We start from the raw sequence: 19,669 nt of genomic DNA, 5'->3' as shown, positions 1-19,669 counted from the left end.
TTCCTTTAAAATATATATGTGTGTGTATATGTGTGCTTAGTTTTTAAAAAATGTTTATTGTTAAAAACACAAAATAACAAAACAAACCTTAAAATACATAAGCAATATACTTGAACAGAAGCAGTCTCCTCTTCTGGGTCTTCCTTGTGGTTTTAACACAAATGATCGTCTTCACAACCCAAACCGTAACGTTCAGGAAAAGAGTACATAAAGAGAAAGACACAAAAAGAAAGATACAAATGATGAAAAATACATGTACATGTATAAATAAAATGAAAACATAATACTAAAACACTAAAACCAAGGTGCTGTAGTGGTCTGGGCATTGGACTATCACTCTGGAGTTCAGGGATCAATTCCTTGTTTGGCCATAGAAATGCATTGGATGATTTTGGGAGAGTCGCACTCTCTCAGCCCTAGAAAGCCTCATAATAGGATCTCCATAGGGTTGCCATAAGTCAGAAACTATTTGAAGGCACACAGCAACAAAGTATGTGAAATCCATTGGGAGACTTTGGTTGAGTCACACTATCTCAGCCTTGGAGGAAGACAACAGCCTTCTGAACAAACCTTGCCCAGAAAACCCTATAATAGGTTCATCATAGGGTAGCCATACGTCGGAAATTATTTGAAGACACAAAACAACAACAGCAACGCACTTAATACTAACTGATTAAGACACAAAAGGGCTCTGATTCCCCCAATCCAGATTGTAATGAAGGGGAAAATGCAAAAAATGAAATACGTTCTGCCATTACTAGTTCAACTATGAAAATAACTAGTAGCCTTGGCCACAAATTATTGCGTTGTTGGATTTCCTATTGCTAAATAAAAATCCATAAATGTCTTCTTCTTCTTGTTGTGTGCCTTCAAGTCATTTTCAACGTATGGAGACCCTAAGGCTTTCCTCTGAGGCTGAGAGAGTGTGACTTGCCCAAGGTTGCCCAGGATGTTTACATGGCTGAGCCAGGATTCGTACCTCGGTCTCCAGAGTCCATACTCCAATAATCAAATGCTGGCTCACATAAATGGCTTGCAATCTTTCCAAAGACTGCTGTCTTATAATCTTGCCCCCCCCCAAAATTCTTAAATTGGCTTATCCTTTAAACTCACACCAGTTTGGCAACTTGGGCTAATTGAAGTAAGATGAGGACAAAGAGCTAAAGCGGGAGGAGGAAAGAGAAACCGGGACATTTAAAAAGCAGCTGAAAAAGTGGGAAGGCAGAGGAATAATAAGGATTCTCCCTACAAAATTGGGACAGTTGTAGGGTATACAATCTAGTACTCCAACCATTGCATTGTAGGCAGAAACTCCCAGATTCAGTCGCTGGAATGGGCTGGAAAAATATGAACATTGAACCCCGGAAAGCAGCTGCCACTCAGTATGGATAACACCAAGTTAAATGGAGGAACAGTCCAATTCTATGTATGACAGCTTCTAATATTCCTATTCTGAAAGGCAGGTTGTCATTGCAACAATGACAAATTCCCAATAGATTTCAAGGCAAAGAGAAGAAGAAATTGATAATAAACAAATGAGTAGCCGCTACATCGAAATCAATTGTGGTTTAAATTTGGTCCAGCCTCCCAGGGGGATTTTGCCTTCGGAAAGGCCGGGAGGCGCAAATCGATGAGACCGACGGATGGAGGTGGATCAAAACTTCCCCCTAAAATGGAGACCTCTGCTAATTTGATGGCAATTACGTTGGGAGTCTTTAGAAATTAAGCTGTCTGTATTTGGGAGAAATTAAGCTGTCCTTGAAGAACGCCAGGGGGTCTTCAAAGCCTTGGAGCAAACCTCTTTCCTTTCTCCATCCTATTTGCTGGCGGCCTTCCTTCAATCTCCCTTTCTTTCTCCCCTTGAAACCTTGCTGCTTGTTTGCTACCTGCATGTATGCTTCTTTCAAATCTATGAGTGTCATGTAAGTGCTTTGCCCAAATGGATCTCTCCCTTTGCCTCCATCCTTTATTCCCCTCTGGGCCATTGCTTCCGGCAACTTATACATGGCTGTAATAAACCTGTATGTTGCAACAGTCCTTTCCCCCGTCTTTCTCTCTCTCTCTGTTTTTTTTATTGCAGCGTCTGGCGGAATTGCATTATTCCCTGTTAAAACCAGCTACCGGCGGGGTAATAAATTGGACGTGTCAGGCCCATTTGCTTCTTCATCTCCTTTCATTACCTTGAGCGGTAATTTATCTCTCCAGTTGCTCAGTGGTAAGGCAGGATGGTGGGGCAATCCTTTCTGGGATGCGGGGTTTTCTTTTTTTGGGGGTGGGAAGAGGACAAAAATAGGGGGGAAATGGGAGGCAAGAAAGGCGGCGGTATCCGAAGACCATTAAGAATACCTTCAGGTGTGTGTTTGCAATTCAAAGCCGGATGGCACTGCTTGCAGCAATTCCATTTTTTGGGTTCATTAGTATTTCGCTCACTGTTCCCAATCATGAATGCTGTTTGATTTAGGAATTTCTTTCTTTTTAATAAAAATGAGAGAAGAGGGGGAAAAATCCAAGGGGGAGAGAATATTCAATTTGATAAGTTAACACGTCGTTCCATCCGCAGGAGTTAAAGATCTCCGCCAGCCCCTTCATGATGATGAAAAGTGCTTTGCCTCCCTACTGTCAGGATCAAGAAGACCGCAGTTAAATCCAAAAGTGGGAAAGTATTATTTTTCCACCACTATTACTGTGTCAGGATGGTATTAGGGGTCCTTCGTGATCCAGGGTGAATTGGTATAGGGTCTCACAGAGAATATTAGTGCCTTCCTAAGGGCCAAATCCCTTTCCAATGAAGTTTTTGGGGGCCACATTCCAGGGTTGGGTGAAACCAAAGGGGAAAGGAATGGGATTAAATATAAAGGTATACTTTAGTTTTATAATAAAACCTTAGGAGAGACGTTTCAACCATTAAGTCAACCCATGGTGATTCTCTCTTAGGGTTTTCTTCGCAAGGTTTGTTCAGAAGGGATTTGCCATTGCTTTGTTCTGAGGCTGAGAGAGTGTGACCCTCCAAGGTGCATTTCCAGGGCTGAGAGAGGACTCAAACCCCAATAGACTGAAGTCTATGAAAGCTCATGCTGCAATGTCTTTCTTTCATTGAGTCTTAGAGGTGCTGCAAGATCTCTCTACATAGCGATTCTACAGACTAACATGGCTATATCTTTGAATGCTGCACCATGCTGTTTTTCATTGCAAGATTTATTTGGATAAGGACTTCCTCTGAGGTTGAGAGAGAATGACATGCCCAAAGACCCCCAGTAGGTTTCCATAGCCGAACAGGGATTCGAACCCAGGTCTCCTGGACAACAATCAAACCACTATCCTCATGTAGTCTCTGTTGTTATATGCCTTCAAGCCCACTCTGACTTATAGAAATCCTATCCTAGTGTTTTCTTGGCAAACTTTATTTTTTGGATTGGTTTCTTCTGAAGCTGAGAGAGTATAACCTTCCAAGATCACTTGCTGATTTGCACATATATATATTTCAAGCCTTGGATGGTTGGATCCATGGATGTATAATCCATGGATGCAGAGGACCGACTGTATTTTTATTTTGCAAAACCCTCCAGATGCTTTTGCAATCTGAAATGCATTGTTGTTTTTCTGTGTCAAGAATCGGTTCAATTGTGAGCACTGACAACATCCCCACCTCTCAAGGGCTTCCCTTACGGGAAATGATTTTTAATATTCTTTATTAGTGTTTTGTACTCGATTGTAATAACGAAATTAAAACAGCAGGAGCCATGGGCGGGGAGAACAATACGGCATTCTTCAAAACAGGATGCAATTAAGATTAAACTCCTATTAACAGAGACGGAATTCCATGGTTCTCTTCGGCATTTTAAAATGAGTTTTTCTCCGACGCGGTGCAGAATTCTCACTCTGCTCCCTATTCCTCCACTTCCAATCTTTCTCATAATGTGCTTAAAAACTGGACTAACTTTCCCCGGGGACGATTGGTGGCTTCCATGTCAGTGGGGCAGTGAATCCATTCAAGGTTTTCATCCAGGCATCTGACGAAGGTGCCAGTCCTTATTCCTAAACAGAGAGAAGGGCATTGCTAGGAAGAGTAGTCTGAGGCACACTCTTAGTTCAAAAAAACCCCACGATAGAGTCGCCTTTTGTTATCGTGTGCCTTCAAGTCGTTTCTGACATATGGTGACCCTATCATGGGTTTTTCTTGGCATGTTTCTTCAGAGGGGGTTTGCCATTGCCATCCCCTGAGGTTGAGAGAGTGTGACATGCCCAAGTGGGTTTTCATTGACTGAACTGGGATTTGAACCGTGGTCTACATGGTCATGGATTACAACTCTGGAGACCAGGGTTTGAATCCCCGCTCAGCCATGATCTTGGGCGATCTAGGGCAAGTCACACACTCTCAGCCACAGGGGAAGGCAATGGCAACCCTCCTCTGACCAAATCGTGCCAAGAAAACCCCAAGGTAGGTTTGCCTTAGGGTTTCCATAAGTCGGAAAAGACTTGAAGGCACATGGTAACAACGATGAGCAGAACTGTACACATCCTTCAATATCTCACCATCACTTCCCATTTTCCTTGATGGCATGGTGAGGGAGAGAACATCTAGACATCTTCAGAGGTACTTAGACCTGTACACCTGAACGCTTTGTGGACAGAAGCCGCCCACTTGTACTCTTGTTGTTGTTGTGTGCCTGCAAATCATTTCCAATTTGTGACGACTCTCAGACAAACCTTTCGTGGAATTTTCTTGGAAAGATTTGCTCAGAGAGGGAATTTGCTTTCGTCTTCCTCTGAGGCTGAGAGAGTATGACTTGCGCATGGTCACCCAGTGGGTTGCTATGGTCAAGCAGGGATTCAAACCCTAGTCTCCAGAGTAGTATAGATGACTGAAATAATGCATCCAAAGTGCAACATCAAGGCATGTCTCTTTCACACCCTGCAGAATTCAGGGATGTATAGTTTGGCGACCTTTGACTAAAGGTGTATGCATACGCTCCACAGTTATAGCATTGTAAATGCCATCCCTATATCCTACAAAAGTCTGGTGTTTGCCATTTGGCAACTTACAGTGTGGCATACTGCTTTGAGTCTTGGAGACCAGGGTTCGATTCCCAGCTCAGCCTTGAAACCCACTGGGTTACCTTGAGCAAGTCACACTCTCTCAGCCTCCAGGAAAGACAAGGACAAACCTCCTCTGAACAAATCTTGCCAAGAACACCCCATGGTAGGGTTGCCATAAGTCAGGAAAGGCCTAGACGGCACACAACAACTTACTTAATCCCTCTGGAAAGCTCTAGCAAAGAATTTTAACTCCTCCATGAAACTATGAATCCCAGGATCCCATTAGATGGCGCCATGGTTGTTAAAGTGGCATCAAGGTGCTACAATAATTGTGTAGTGTGGACGCCCCACCGTACCCAAAGGCACCACCTGTTCGTGTCCGATTTGCAAGCGGGATCAATCCCGACAGATCGAACTTGCGCATTGATGTTCAACCTTTGGTATCGGATCCCACCGTCCCCAAAGCGAGGCGTTTGGTTTCTAATTAACGCGAAAAAGACGGGAAACCCACAACCCCCCAAACTAATTAACCTTTGTGTTCAAAAAACAGGCCCAGCCAGGAGGGTTTTGGAAGAACAGAAGGAATCGGCGGCTCGGGGGATCCGGCGATGGAAGATGGGTTAACCTTGCGCGTTTACGGGAAGCCGAAACAGAGAAAAGAAGAAGTTGAAGCTGGCATCTGAATTTTTTTCCCCCGTTAGCCGAACGATTAACATTCCTGGCGTGGAAATTATAATTACGGCTCTCTTCAAATATTAATGCGTTCCAAGTTGGGGTATTTATACAGCGGCTTGGCATTTATATTTGATGAGATCTGTCAACAGGGGTACTGGTATCTCCCTTTTCTTCCTCTCCTCTCTTTTCTTTCCCCCTCTCTGTTCACTTCATTTTCCAGCTGAGGACATAAAATAGAACAATTAGCCGTCTTTTACGGTTATTCCCCCTAGAAAGACACTTAGAGGCTGCGTTGGCTGTTGCGGATCAGCCAAAGGAAGGGAGGAAGGAGGGGAGATCTTTGTTCGCAGCCAAAGAAAAGAAGGGGGTAAAAAATAGAAAGAGGATATATTATTGTCCCAGGGGGGTTAAGAGTCTATGACAGGCAATGTATTCTTTTATGAACGCGAGAAACAAAAAAGCGACGCAGGGGTCGCGACTGAAGCCCGCCGCCTTCCGAGCGCTCAAAGCGTTGGGGAAAAAATAAATCCAGAACAAAAAGAACAGTGCCCTTTTGGGGTAAAAATAGATTTAAACGGGGAGAGAGAGATGTTTTGAAGTCAGATTAAAATCACTGCTTCAAAAAGAAAGGCAATGGAAAAGATTTGGGGCCCAGGAGGAGTGGAAAATGTACACATATATACAGTATATGAAAAGCATCGGCAGCTGAAATTTATTTTAACCCACCGAAAAAGGGAGATGTTTTTCGGGAAGGTCTGCAAACGGAAACAAGTCTAAGGACAACAGGGAAATTTTGCATGTTTCAAATAGTCTGACTGCAACCGAAAATCCTAAAGAGGCGATTTTGCATTTTTAGAATAGTCTTCAACCGAAAATCCCAAGAAGATTTGGTATGTTTCGAAGAGTCTGCAACTGAAAATCTCAGAGATTTGGCATGTTTTGAAGAGTCTGCAACCAAATATCCCAAAGAGGAGATTTTGCATGTTTTGAATAGTCTGCAAACAAAAATCCCAAAGAGGAGATTTTGCATGTTTCAAATAGCCTGCAACTGAAAATCGCAAGGAAATTTGTAGTGTCTTGAATTCCCGAGGAGATTTGGCATGTTTTGAATAGTCTGCAACCGAAAACCCCAAGGAGATTTTGGATATTTCAAATAGTCGGCAACTGAAAGTCCCAAGAAGGAGAGGGAGATTTTGCTTTTTTAAAAAAAGAATAACGTGTCCAAAACTTCCGAAGAGGAAAAGGAAAATTGGGCAAGTCACACTCTCTCAGCCTCAGGGGAAGACCATGGCAAACCTCCTCTGAACAATTCATGCCAAGAAAACCCATTAGTTGAAAACTATTAAAGGCACAGACAACAAAAGAAGCCATGTGTATGTGTGTTTTGTGTATGTTTCTTGTAATGTCATTTTCCCAAAATGGCATAAACGTGGTTTTGTGGCCACCGTCGAACGCCGTCGTGGTTTCCTAGCCGAAAAGAGTGAAATTGGCTACCGTATCCCTTCCTGAAAGGAACACCGTTGGAGTCCCCAGGTACAACTGTGGCAAAGAAAGCACACATTCAGATTTATTAGAGAGGATGCCTGGTACGACGTTTCCTGAGAAGTAAATTAACATCCAGGCTTTTGCGTCTCGGGGACCGAACGCAGCGCCGGTGCCTGTTAAATATTTATCCCCATCGGGTTCTCAAATAAATGGTCGTCTTGTTGGCAGTTACGGAGCGAATGGTGTCAAGGAAGTTGTCCTTCTGTTTCGAAACAAATGGAAACCAGCGAGAGATTTGGCAAGACAGAGCGAGCCCTGGGCATCTCCGCTTCCAGGGAGAATGATGCAAGAGCCCAGCTGTCGTTTGGCCAGGCTCCATTATTCCAAATCAGCTTTTTTGTATGCATTTACAGGGTGTGCGTATTCTTTTTAATACGCTGGTTTTCAATTTTATTTCCTCAAGCTGTGACCTGCTTTACGGATCTAATTTTTAAAAAAGGAAATGGCGGTGCGGAGATCGTTTTTTCCAAAAGATAGACCCATCCTTGCAGCGTTTCAGGCTCAGGCATGAAGCCCATTGGGTGACCATGACTGGGTCACACTCTCTCAGCCTCGGGGAAAAGCAATGGAGAACCTCCTCTGAACAAATCTTGCCGTTAAAACCCCATGATAGGTATGCCTTCAGGTCGCCATAAGTCGGAAATGATTTGAAAGCATACAACAGCAATGTCATGGAAAGAGTCCAAACCTACTTGTGGTTCCTTTATTTTTAATCCATAGTCTCAGGGGTATCTGTACTACAGACTTACATGGGTTTGATTCCACTTTAACAGCCATGGTGGCATCCAAGAGATTCCTGGGATTTGTAGTTTGGTGAGGGAAATCTCTAGACAAAGTAAGAGTTCTAAGGGTGCATCTACACTGTTGAAATAATACTGCTTGACACTACTTTAATCGCCATGGCTCCATCTTGCAGAATCCTGGGATTTGTTAAAGAGGCACCAACCTCTTTAACGAAAAGGCGAAAGATCTTGTGAAACTACCAATCCCAGGATTCCCTAGGATGGAGCTACAGCACTTAAAGTGGTGTCAAATGGCATCATTTCCACAGTATAGATGCATCCTGAGACATTGGCTGTGGTTTATTTGCAGTGTTTGCGTTCCTTGGGTCACCTCTCCTGACCCTTTGCATTCCTAAATACATAACATTGCTATAACTTAGAATATGAGTTGAGCTTTTAGAAGGAAAAGTTGGAATTCCACGCAGGACTTGCATCTTCTAAAGTAAGAAATAGAATCAAGTCGTTTCACGATGTTCGTCTTCACCTGATGGCTTTTGGAATGTCACAACGTATGTCCATCTGTTGTGCAATGGTAGCCATTGGAGTAACTCTTGCCCCCCACAAGTGTCCAGTGTGCACCAGAAGTGTCCAATGCGCACCAGAAGGTTACCCTATGAATTTCATAGCTCAGTCAGGACTAGAACTCAGATCTTCCAAATCTAGTCCAACACTCTACGTATTACACCTTTCCACTCACCCACCACATGCTCTGGATCTTTTTTTCTGGGAGACCCTATTTTAGCAAAGTCTTGATCATGCTCACAATCCTTTTCTATTTGTTCTCTCAATCCATGGTGTCCAGAGGCCCTCCTTTTCCTGGACATGTCCAACTTTCCAACCTTATGTCCAGGAGGAATTGCAAAATACCCTCTATTCTGAGCCATAAACCCTGTCCTTGTGTCATCCCAGTAGGCAAGCAAGAGGTAGCGCAACAGATTTACTACCACCTCAGATGCTGCAAAGAGCGTGTTAGTTTGCAGGCTGCAGAGAAGACTGTCCCTGACCATGTTGTGGTTGCGTTGGAGATGCGGAAAGGAAAGGAGGATCTGAAGCAAATCAGTGGCACCAAAAGTGTGCAATTTAGGTTGAGGAATAACCAGGAGGGATGGAAGCGCAAATGGGAAAACTATAAATGAAGCTAATAATTTAAATGTAGATTGAGGCAAGGGTTTGTTTGTAGCAAAGTCCAGGTTTAAGCATTTGTTTTGCTCAGGGTCCACGCTCCAGCTTCTTGAATTGTGGTGCCAAAAACCGGACACAATATCCCAGGTGAGGCCTGAATAAAGCAGAAGAGAATGGTACTATTACTCCCATTAATTTAGCCACTGTGTTACTATTGATGCAGCCTAGAAAGGCATTGGCCTTTTATAGCTGCCACATCGCACTGTTGCCTCATGTTCGGTCTGTGGCCCACTAGTTGTGTCTGGAAAACCCGAGTTTTTTTATTTTGCCTCGCTTTATCGTGACAGAAATTGATCAAATTAGGATTGGAACCAGTTTCAGATGGGAATGACGGTCATATAAACTGACCAGCATTTCGCTTTAAATCGTAGTGGGAGCGAGCCCAGGGACTCCTAGATCCCTTGACCATTTCTCTGCTAAATCCCCTGGAGAGCAAACAGAGATGGCTAGGCCTTCTCACCTTGATCCAGACACTAGACAAAACCGATTTCGTCAAGCTTGACTCCTATTGATGCAGCCTAAAATTGTGTTAGTTTCCTAGGAAAGCTGCCTAGTTCCCTGTCATTACACGGGGGAATATATATATATATATATATATATATATATATAAGTATCTTGATGCTATGGGGTGCAAAACTGTTTCGTTATTCTCGACATCCATTTGGGAACCTGAAAAATCAAGATGTACCCTCCCTAGTGTCTATAGAAAGATACCTCTAGTGTCCTTGATCACTATATTTTAACGAAATATATTGTAAGCTGGAAGCGGCCCAGCCGTTCCACTCAAGCTTGGCGAGATCAGTTTTGTCCTCCTGCAGAGAATATGGAGATGGCAAGCTGGCACAGAAGGTGGCACAGCGACGGCGCTTTACCTTTCCAGCTCTCCTTTTTTCCTCCCCTTTCGCTTGGCTGGTTGCATCTCGCTCCAAGCACTGATGTCTCTTCATAAATCATCATTTGGCATTTCCCCCTGCGATGAGCATCCGAGTTCGATGCGTCACCAGAGATGACACACTTTCAAGACTGCGGGCTGCTGCTGGTGGGTGAGTATGTGTGCATATGTGTGTTTTATTTCCTTTTCTTTTGGTAGGGAGGGGAAAAAAAAGAAAGATCATTTTCCCTCCCTTAAAACGATCACTGCCTTGAATATATTACCAGCTGTAGCTCAGAGCCAGATTTCGTTCCATCGGAGAGTTGAAAGGGACTTTAGAGGTCAAGCCAACACTTGGCTCAATACAAATATCTCGCAACCGAGGCCTCTATTATTTCGCCCGATTCCATTTCTTTGTTATTAAAACCCATTATTTCTGCTCCTCTGGAACAACTCAGAAATCTCCGTCTGCAACACAGCCATTTGGCTATTTAAAAAGTGATCTCTCTTTACTTTACTTTTCTGCAGGTTAAAATTACCCAGCTATCCAAACCATTCTGCTATTGGGGGTTGGGGAAGAAATGAGGATATTTTTCCTCCAAATAGTAATTGTTCCCACTGTTATTCGGTCCTCATATTTCAAAGAGAGTCACTGAAATTTTTTCATATCTAGACCACTTCAATTTGCTGTGTTTGCCTTCCCTTGGTATCTTTGCCCCTTATTTTTGGACCCCTAGAAAATGGCGGAGGTTCTCCAAGCAGCGATTCCCAGGCTCTGGTCCTCCAGGTGTTTTGGACTGCAGCACCCAGAAGCCTCAGTCCACCGTGGCCATTGGTCTGGGATGCTGGTAGCCAAAGTCCCAAACCACCCGGAAGGCCAAAGTTTGGAAATCACTGTTCGACACCGTGGTTCATGTTTTGTAACTTTACGAATTGGAAGATAGACTGCAAAAATGCAATGAAAGTCTGCTGGTGAATTTGCAAAGTTGTGCATCTGGACAAGTGTATTCTGATGCATGCTGGGGTCTCTTGGTGAGCATTGTGTGTGTCTGATGGGCATTGCACACCTCTGGTGTGCCTTGGACACTTGTGGGGTGTATCAATCACTCCACTGGCTACCAATACACAATGGAGGCCCACAGGTTGTAACTTCATGGTAGCTACCAAGTGAATAGGGCTAGGGTTAGAGTTAGAATTAGGGTTAGAGTTAGAGTTAAGGTTAGAGTTACAGTTAGGGTTAGGGTCAGAGTTATGGTTAGGGTTAGAGTTAGGGTTAGAGTTAGAGTCGGGGTTGGAGTTAGGGTAGGATTTATGGTTAGGATTAGGGTTAGAGTTAGGTTGGAGTTAGAGTTAGGGTTAGGATTAGGGTTAGAGTTAAGATTAGAGTTAGAGTTACGGTTAGGGTTAGAGTTGGAATTACAGTTAGGGTTAGAGTTAAGGTTAGAGTTAGAGTTATGGTTAGGGTTAGAGTTAGAGTTGGAGTTAAGGTTAGGATTAGAATTAGAGGTAAGGTTAGGGTTGGAGTTAGGGTTAGAGTTAGAATTAGAGTTAGGTTAGGTTTAGGGTTAGAGTTGGAGTTAGGGCTAGTGTTAGGGTAGGTGTTATGGTCAGAGTTAGGGTTAGAATTAGAGTTAGGTTTAGGGTTAGAGTTGGAGTTAGGATTGGTGTTAGGGTAGGAGTTATGGTTAGAGTTAGGGTTGGAGTTAGGGTCAGAGTTAGCGTTATCAACCATATTGCAAAACAACTCCGTTCTCCTTTTTGCACATGTCAGTCCACTTAAGAAGATGTAAATTGCGGGCTGATTTCCATCCCTTCTTTCTTCTCTTCTCTGTTGTACTTCCTCCCCGTTTTCTGATGGCACAGAATATACGTCAAGCTGCAAAGGGGTTTTTTTTGGTCAATGCAGAGCTCTTTTTTCTGATGGCCCTCGTTCCTGGCCTGCTTTTGCGAAACGGCTCCCGAAGAAGAAGAAGAAGTGGGAGAGGCACCCTCTTTCACACTCTAGACAGCTTGATCATTGTTACGAGTGACTTAATTTCCCGAAGGCCAGATCTGTCCTTTTGCTTCCTACCTCCATCAACTCTCCCACGCACCCTTACTCTGTCTTCATTTACCTTTAATGCTTTCTTCTCCTTGTAGTTTCTTTCACCCTGATCTTCCCTTTTGATAATCGCCCATCTATCCTCCGCATCGCTTGTCTGCACTCTCTGTCTTGTTCTTGGAGGATCCGGTTGCAATTTAACACCTGAACACATCACTGGACTAAAAATTTCACTGATCTATAACCTCTAGGAGAGCCAGCACTGTGTAGGTTTCAGCATTGGACTACAACTCTGGAGACCAGGGTTCGAATCCCCATTCAGCCATGGAAACCCATTAGGTAATCTTGGGCAAGTCACAATTCCTCAGTCACTGAAATCCCCATAAAAATCCCTAAGATCTCCATCATTTGGAAACGACTCAAATGCCTAGAATTCCTAGATTCTTGCATTTTTAATCTCATCTGATTTAAAACTGCAATCAGCAACATTGATGTTTTAATGGTTTGACATCAAGTGCTGCATTTCCATCCTATGGAATAATGGGATTTGTAGTTTTGCAAAGACTTCAGCCTTCTCTGCCAAAGAAGGCTGGTTCTTACTGAAACCAGGTTTGTATCATTATTGTTATTATTATTGATGATGATGATGATGCAAACATGCTTTCTTTCATCTGCATCAGTCAACAGGGATTCTGTAGCATGGAGCCATGGCAGTTAAAGTGGTGTCAAACCACACTGTTTTGACAGTGTAGATGCACCCGCACATAACAAGGGATCCTTTGATCCTGTAACAAAGTGGTGGGATGCAAATCAGATCAAATCGATCGATGAATTGATCAGATCTCGGCCAGCTTCTTGTGCGGCGAGTGGAGGGTTAAAAACCCAAGGTACGAAATAGTCATTAACTGCAGCACAGTTCAAATGGAGAAAGTAGACTTGGGGGGAGATGTAGGGAAGGAATGTATTCCCCTGGGTTTAATGTTAAAGGAGGAGAGATGGAGGAAAGGAATGGCATCCCCCCCCCCCCCCCGCCTTTTCAGGCCGATCAATACTGGCTTCCCACTCTTTCCATTTCCTTGCAAATCAATTTCGCCAACCCGGCTGAAGAGGAGATGGGTTCAATGGCTGGCCTGGAAAAGGTCCCCCCTGTTTGGCTTCCCAGGGAGAGAAAAAGAGGACAGGCTTACACAGTTGTGTGTTTGTGTCTTTGTGTGTGGGGGTGTCTTCAAGCCCCCTGTTGACTTATGGTGAGCCATGAATCTCAAAGGGTTTTCATAGGCAAGGAATCCTTTGAGCTGGTTTGCCAGTTCTTTCCTCTGAGATATTGCCTCCTGGGCCTGGGATCTCATTGGCGGTTTCCCATCCAAGGACTAACCAGGGCTGACCCTGCTTGGTGTCCAAGATCAGGCAGGATCTGGTGCCTTTACGGTATTTGTAGGTCTGTCTATATGTGTCTTCAAGCTGCCTTTCAAATCACCTGTGAAGAGTCATTTCCTAAATAAAACCTTTATGAAATTCATGGGGTTTCCTTAATTGAACAGATAGATAATGATTGACTCATTGACTGGTTGATTGATTGAGCAATCTGGTGATATTTACCAAGGCTGCTGGAACTGATGATAGATAGATAGATAGTAGATAGATGGACACTTGATTGATTGATTGATTGATTGATTGATTGATCTGGTGATATCCATCAAGGCTGCTAGAATGGATGGATGGATGATAGATAGATAGATAGATAGATAGATAGATAGATAGATAGATAGATAATAGACAGACAGACAAATCACTCTGGGAGTATCCATCAGAGCTGCTGGAATGGATAGATATGCTTGATTGATTGACTGATTGATCAATCTGTGGGTCTCCACCAAGGCTGCTAGGAGTGGACAGATGGAAAGACAGATGATAGATAGATAGATAGATAGATAGATAGATAGATAGATAGATAGATAGGCAGGCTAATGGGATAGATGAATGGATGGATGGAATGAGGAAGGAAAGGATGGTGGTGAATGATGATAATGATGAGGAAGATACTACTTTTTGATAGAGAATGAGTGAGAGATAAAGAGCGAGAGAGAAACATCTGATAGAAAGAAGGATGGTGAATAATATATATATATATATATATATATATATATATATATATATCAACAATCACCTGTTTGAGGTTTTTGAAGGACAAAGACAGGGATAATGTTAATTGCAGAGCGAGTGAGTGAGAAGATAGCAATAACAGTAACCCTGTTGAGTTATGCAGATGAAAGAAAGCATGTTTGCATCATCATCATCATTAATGATACAAACCTCAGCGTGTCCAATTACCATGGAATCATAGACTTCTATGATTCCAACATTTGGAAACATTGGGGTTTGCATCATCAGCATTACCAATATCTGTTGCTCCCTGCAATAGTTTAAGAAGGGAAAAAGTGCTCTTATTTATTGATTGCAATTATTGATGATGATGATGATGCCAGGACACTTGTTCTTCTACTTAACCCTTGCTTCAAACACTGCAGTGAGCAACAGATATTTGGACATTTTGGGAAGGCAGGTGGATGGGCGATGCTCAGTCTCTGAATCTGGGAGGGAACTCTTCCAACCTTCCCCTCCCTTGAAAAGAAAAAAATCCCTTTAAAACTGAGATGAGAGGGAGGGAGAACCAGCCTCCAACGTTCCCCTGTTCCTCTCCTTTATCTTTATATATTTAAAAAGCTCCTCCCCATCCCTCTGTTCATTTTTGGGCATCCAAAGCCCAACAACCTGTGCGCCTCGGTCTTATTCTTTGCAGCTTTCCTATTGCTCAAGGAAGGCGTGAAAAAAGCGAAAATTGCAATTGCGAGAGAGCGTGCAATTGTGCGTCTGATGTGAGTATGTGCAAAAGACATCCTTCTTTCTTTCTTTTCCCCCTTTCTCTCTCTCCTTCTTCTTTCCCCCTTCCTCCTCCTTGGGTCCCTTTCCCTTCTTTGGATCAGCTTGCTTGGAAAAGATTGAGTTTCTTCTTCTCTCGGCGTCGCCTCTGAATTTTTCAATTTCCCCCCATTAGGCTGGTGAAGGGAACAAAAGGGGGGTCAAGTTTCTTTGGAGAATCCCCAGTGGACCTTGAAAGCTTGCAACAGATATATATATATAAATACATATATATATATATATATATATATTCCACTCTTGGCCATAGAAAGAAGAAGGAGGAGGATGGATAGAAAGCTTTGAAAGGAGACAAGACTCTTGTGCGAAAAGGAATTGAACCAGGCCACTCTCCTCTGAAAGTTTCCCAGCCTTTGGAAACAAAAGGGGGCATATCATTGAACTGGTTTGGTGGATCTACAATATATATGCATACATATATATGTATGTATGTGTATGTTAATATATGTATATCTATCTATTCCTTTCTTAAGCAAAGGATCCTTGGTTGTCTTTGCACCATCCCCTTCTCGGTTGGGTTTTGTTTGGCAAGTCTTTGCGACGGATCGATGGAGCAGCCAACCTGAAAGTGGCACATTGCAGGACGGCGTGCGCCGTGTGCGGCTGCCTGGTCTGTGTATTGTGCGATTGTGGGACACGGTTTCTTTATTTATTCCCCCCCCCCCTTCCCCAGATCTTTGGCTGGATTAAGTGTGCATCCATCTTCATTGAGAGGAAAGGGAGGGAATGGCAAGGCTTAGCCTTTGCAAATCCACAGATCAAGATGTGATTTTTTTCCCCCCCTTGTCATTTCTTTTTCTAAAAACTAGGGAAGCAGTTGGAGAGATGCAAACAAAGGCGCAACAATTCGCCCTGGGATGATGCTATTTTTTGTTGCCGTTGTTGTTTCCAAATCTCTTCTCCAGATGAATTGGGCTTTCAAGCCGCACAGGCTGAACTTTGTTTTAAATAGGAAAGAAGGAGGAGGAGGAGGAAGAGAAGAAAGCAGCTTGAAATGGACCTGAAAGAGACAGATGGAGCAGAAACTCACAAGGTATTGATTTTGCAAAAGGGGGGATGGATGGGTTGGTGGACGGCGTGCGGTTCTGTTTTGTTTGCTCTTTAAATATATATATGTGTGTGTGTATGTGTATGCGTGTTTTTCTCCTAGAAAATTGCTTTCGGCTGTGCAATTCCCTTGAGATCTCTTGCAAAAGGAATGGGGAAAATCCACCCCCTTCCTTTGCTTTCCTCCTCTTTTAGAAGATGTAATTACTTTAGAAAAGAAAATAGTCTGTCTCTCCAAAAGGATGACCTGTTTGTCAGCTTTGAAAAGGAAAAAGGAAAAAGATTGTGTTTTATTGTTTGGAGAGGAGTGCGCACTGTCTTTTAGCCTAAACAAACAAACCCAGAATCGGACGCAATGGTCATCTTCTATTTGCTGTCTGAACCTAGGATGGAAAGTAAGCCTCCTTGGGTTCAAATAGGTTGTGTGTGTGTTTGTGTGCATTTGCGCTGTGTTGATTTATGGGGAGAAAGTAGAATTTCAGAGGATTTTCCTCGGCAAGGAAGACGCAAGAGGTGGTTTTGCCAATTCCTTCCTTCGAAATAGAGCTGCTAGCACTTGGTATTTAGCTTGGCATCCTCCCATCCAAGTTCTAACCAGGGCTGACCCTGCTGAGCCTCCAAGACCAGACAGAATATAGTGTCTTTAGGGCATTTCATCTATTAAACTATGACATACTGGGTATATTATATGCGTGTCCATGTGCCTTCAAGTCACCTGTCACCGATGAATTGAAGAGAATTTCAGGGCTGGCTTTTGCCAGTTCCTTCCTCTGAAACAGAGCCTCCAGCAGCTGGCAGTCTCCCATCCAAGGACTAACCAGGGTTGACCTTGCTTAGCTAAGATCAGACAGGATCTGGTGGCTTTAGGGTATTTTGGGTGTGTGCCTTCAGCCCCATGAATGGTGACTCCATGAATTTTCAAGGAAGACTCAGAGGAGGCTTTGCCAGTTCCTTCCTCCAAAATATAGTCTACAGCACCTGGGACTCCTCGGTGGCCTCCCATCCAAGTGCAAACCAGGGCTGACCCTGCTCAGCTTCCAAGATACGACAGCATCTGGTCCCTTTATTTAAGCCACACATTAACATAGCCTATACTGTGTATATTATATATGTATGTGTCCATGTGCCTTCATGTCACCTATCGACTGATGGGGGGCCCATGGATTTCGTAGGGTTTTCTTTGCCAAGGAGGATTCAAGGGTGGTTTGGCCAGTTCCTTCCACTGAAACAGAGCCCCCGGACCCTGATATTCACAGTAAAAGTGTGAACCAAGACTTCAGTTGTCAAAAGGTTTGCATAGCTCACAAATAACCTCATGGTTCTTCCTCTAGTTAGAACCACAACCCCCCCCCCCAAAACCCAGCCCCATCAATGTATAGTTGACTTCCACTTAAGGTGATCCTTTGAATGGGAGACTTCCAAAAGACCCTGTTATTAACTCCGCTGCTCAGGTCTTGCAAGGTTAGGGCAGCTGTGGCTTCCTTGATGGAGTCTATCCACCTGTAATGCACTCTTCGGCTTTTCCTTCTGCCTCCTAGGCCTCATTCCCACTTACAAAAAGAAAACGATTTGCGATCCGAATCGATGGATTGATTCAACAGCGGAGCGTGGTTCCCACTACATTTGCCCCAATTGCATTTTTTCCCTGTAAAATAACCCACTTGTGGTTCGCATTCACCAATGAATCGGTTCAAAATGGACCCACTCCATCTGGCCGAAGGGCAAATTTAAACCGATTCCGATCTGCATCTGGTTCATATTTGCACAGAATCGATTTATCCAAAACGACGTGGGAAACATCAGCATCAAAAAGACGCAGTTTAAATGGATTTAGTACATGCCCCCCCTCTCCGAATTGCTTCAGCGAATCGATTCAAGTGGGAACCAGGGTCATTGGAAGCGGTTAAAACTGATTTGCAATCCGGTTTAAAAGGTAGTGGGATTCAGACACTAATTTACGGAGTAATACTGTGTTTTCTAGAGAGACAGCATGGTGTAGGGGTTTGAGTGTTGCACTCCGACTCTGGAGACCAGGGTTTGATTTCCAGTTCGGCCATGAAACCCATTGGGTGACCTTGGGCAAATCACACTCTCTCAGCCTCAGGAGAAGGCAATAGCAAACCTCCTCTGGACAAGTCTTGCCAAGAAAATCCCCATGATAGGGTTGCCTTAGGGTAGCCATAAGTCAGAAATTATATCCCTTTATAGAGTCTTGGCTAATGGTTTTCCTAAATCCACTTTCTCGAATGGGTTTCTGAGGTCAGGAATTGAACACACCACACTTTTATTTGTAGCTCTTAAGGATTTGAGCAAACCACCTTTCAACTGCAGCTCCCTTAAAGCCACTAATCCAGCGTACAGCTACACTGTAGGAATAATGCAATTTGACACCACTTTAAATGTTGCAGTTCCATCCTGGGGAATCCTGGGATTTGTAGTTTTAAGAGGTCTTTTGCCTTCTCTGCCAAAGAAGGCTGGTGTGCCGCAAAACCCCAAGTCCCAGGATTCTGTAGGATAGAGCCATGGCAATTAAAGTTATGTCAAACTGCATTAATCCTACTGTGTAGATGTGCCCCAAGATTGGGGTGCAAATATTCTCTTTCTCTATCTCGCACACAGATACAAATGTATGTGATTTATTTCACAAGCTGAATCCATGTGGATGGAGATCTCTCAGTTTCTCCCCCACTAACTCCATCAGACATGTCTGCACTACGGAAAAACAAAAAGCAAATGAGTTTAGTATATTACAGAATATTCCAGCTGAGCATATTACAGAATATCAAGATATAAACTCATTTCAATCAACTGCCTTTTCCCTCTTCTCTTAACCGCAGGCTTAGCAAAGGCCAAGACGGACGTCTCTTAATTTGGATTATAAAAACCCTCGATCCATGGAGGATTATCTCGTTCCAGTCTAAGACGCTTGCTTTCTCCCTGGCTTCTCTGGTTCTTACACAAGGCTATTGGCGGCTCCTTAGCACCGCCATTTGATAAGAGGGACAAATGGCCAAGTGGCTGAAGGATTATTTGAGTTTTGGGAGCAGGAGGTCTCCCCCGCAGCCTCCCAAACCAGACTACACAGAGAGCGAGATCTTAAAGGCCTACCGGGCACAGAAGAGCTTAGATTTTGAAGATCCCTATGAAGATGGTGATGGAAAACCTGATACGGATCCTGGTGGGTCTCCCAACAAGGCAGCAACTCCCGGCACCGGCCCAGATGGAAAATATGGTTCTCCAAAGCACAGGCTTATCAAAGTAGAAGCCTCGGACCTGAATAGGAGCAAAGCGCTTTTGGCCACAACGGATGAGGAAGGGATACCAGATCAGGTAGGTCATAGCAATCTCAGATGGGGTGGCGGGAGAAATGAAATAATTCCCATTTAAAATCCCATTGCCACTTGACATGATATTGAGATATCTGAAGGGATGCCACGGAGAAGATGGAGAGAGCTTGTTTGCTGGTGCTCTGGAGACTGGGACACAAACCGGTGGATTTAAAAGTATAAGTTGAGATTCCACCTAAACTTTAGGAAGAACCTCTTCACCAAA

At 43.7% G+C, this 19,669-nt stretch overlaps 1 protein-coding gene across 7 annotated transcripts in view; it reads left to right on the top strand.

The window, feature by feature from the left end:
- Window positions 1-19,669, top strand: part of SHD (Src homology 2 domain containing transforming protein D) — a 41,383-nt gene that overhangs the window by 2,267 nt on the left and 19,447 nt on the right. For 3 of the 7 annotated variants that reach the window (XM_089535684.1, XM_089535678.1, XM_089535685.1), the window contains exons 1-3: window positions 14,828-15,009; window positions 15,880-16,103; window positions 18,955-19,447. In XM_089535684.1, coding sequence (XP_089391810.1) covers window positions 19,124-19,447 — 324 coding nt within the window. In that variant the 5' untranslated portion in view covers window positions 14,828-15,009; window positions 15,880-16,103; window positions 18,955-19,123. Of the gene's footprint in view, window positions 1-10,151; window positions 10,265-14,827; window positions 15,014-15,879; window positions 16,104-18,954; window positions 19,448-19,669 lie in introns of those variants that run through there. The other 4 variants (XM_089535681.1, XM_089535679.1, XM_089535680.1 and 1 more) reach the window with 4 other exon arrangements.

The sequence above is a fragment of the Sceloporus occidentalis genome, unplaced genomic scaffold (genome assembly GCF_023333645.1).
Source record: "Sceloporus occidentalis isolate IW3139 unplaced genomic scaffold, rSceOcc1.0.p SCAF_8, whole genome shotgun sequence".
In the NCBI taxonomy this organism is placed as follows: Eukaryota; Metazoa; Chordata; class Lepidosauria; order Squamata; family Phrynosomatidae; genus Sceloporus; species Sceloporus occidentalis.
Note: the sequence above shows the minus strand (reverse complement) of the source record. Positions and strands in the feature narration are given on the sequence as shown.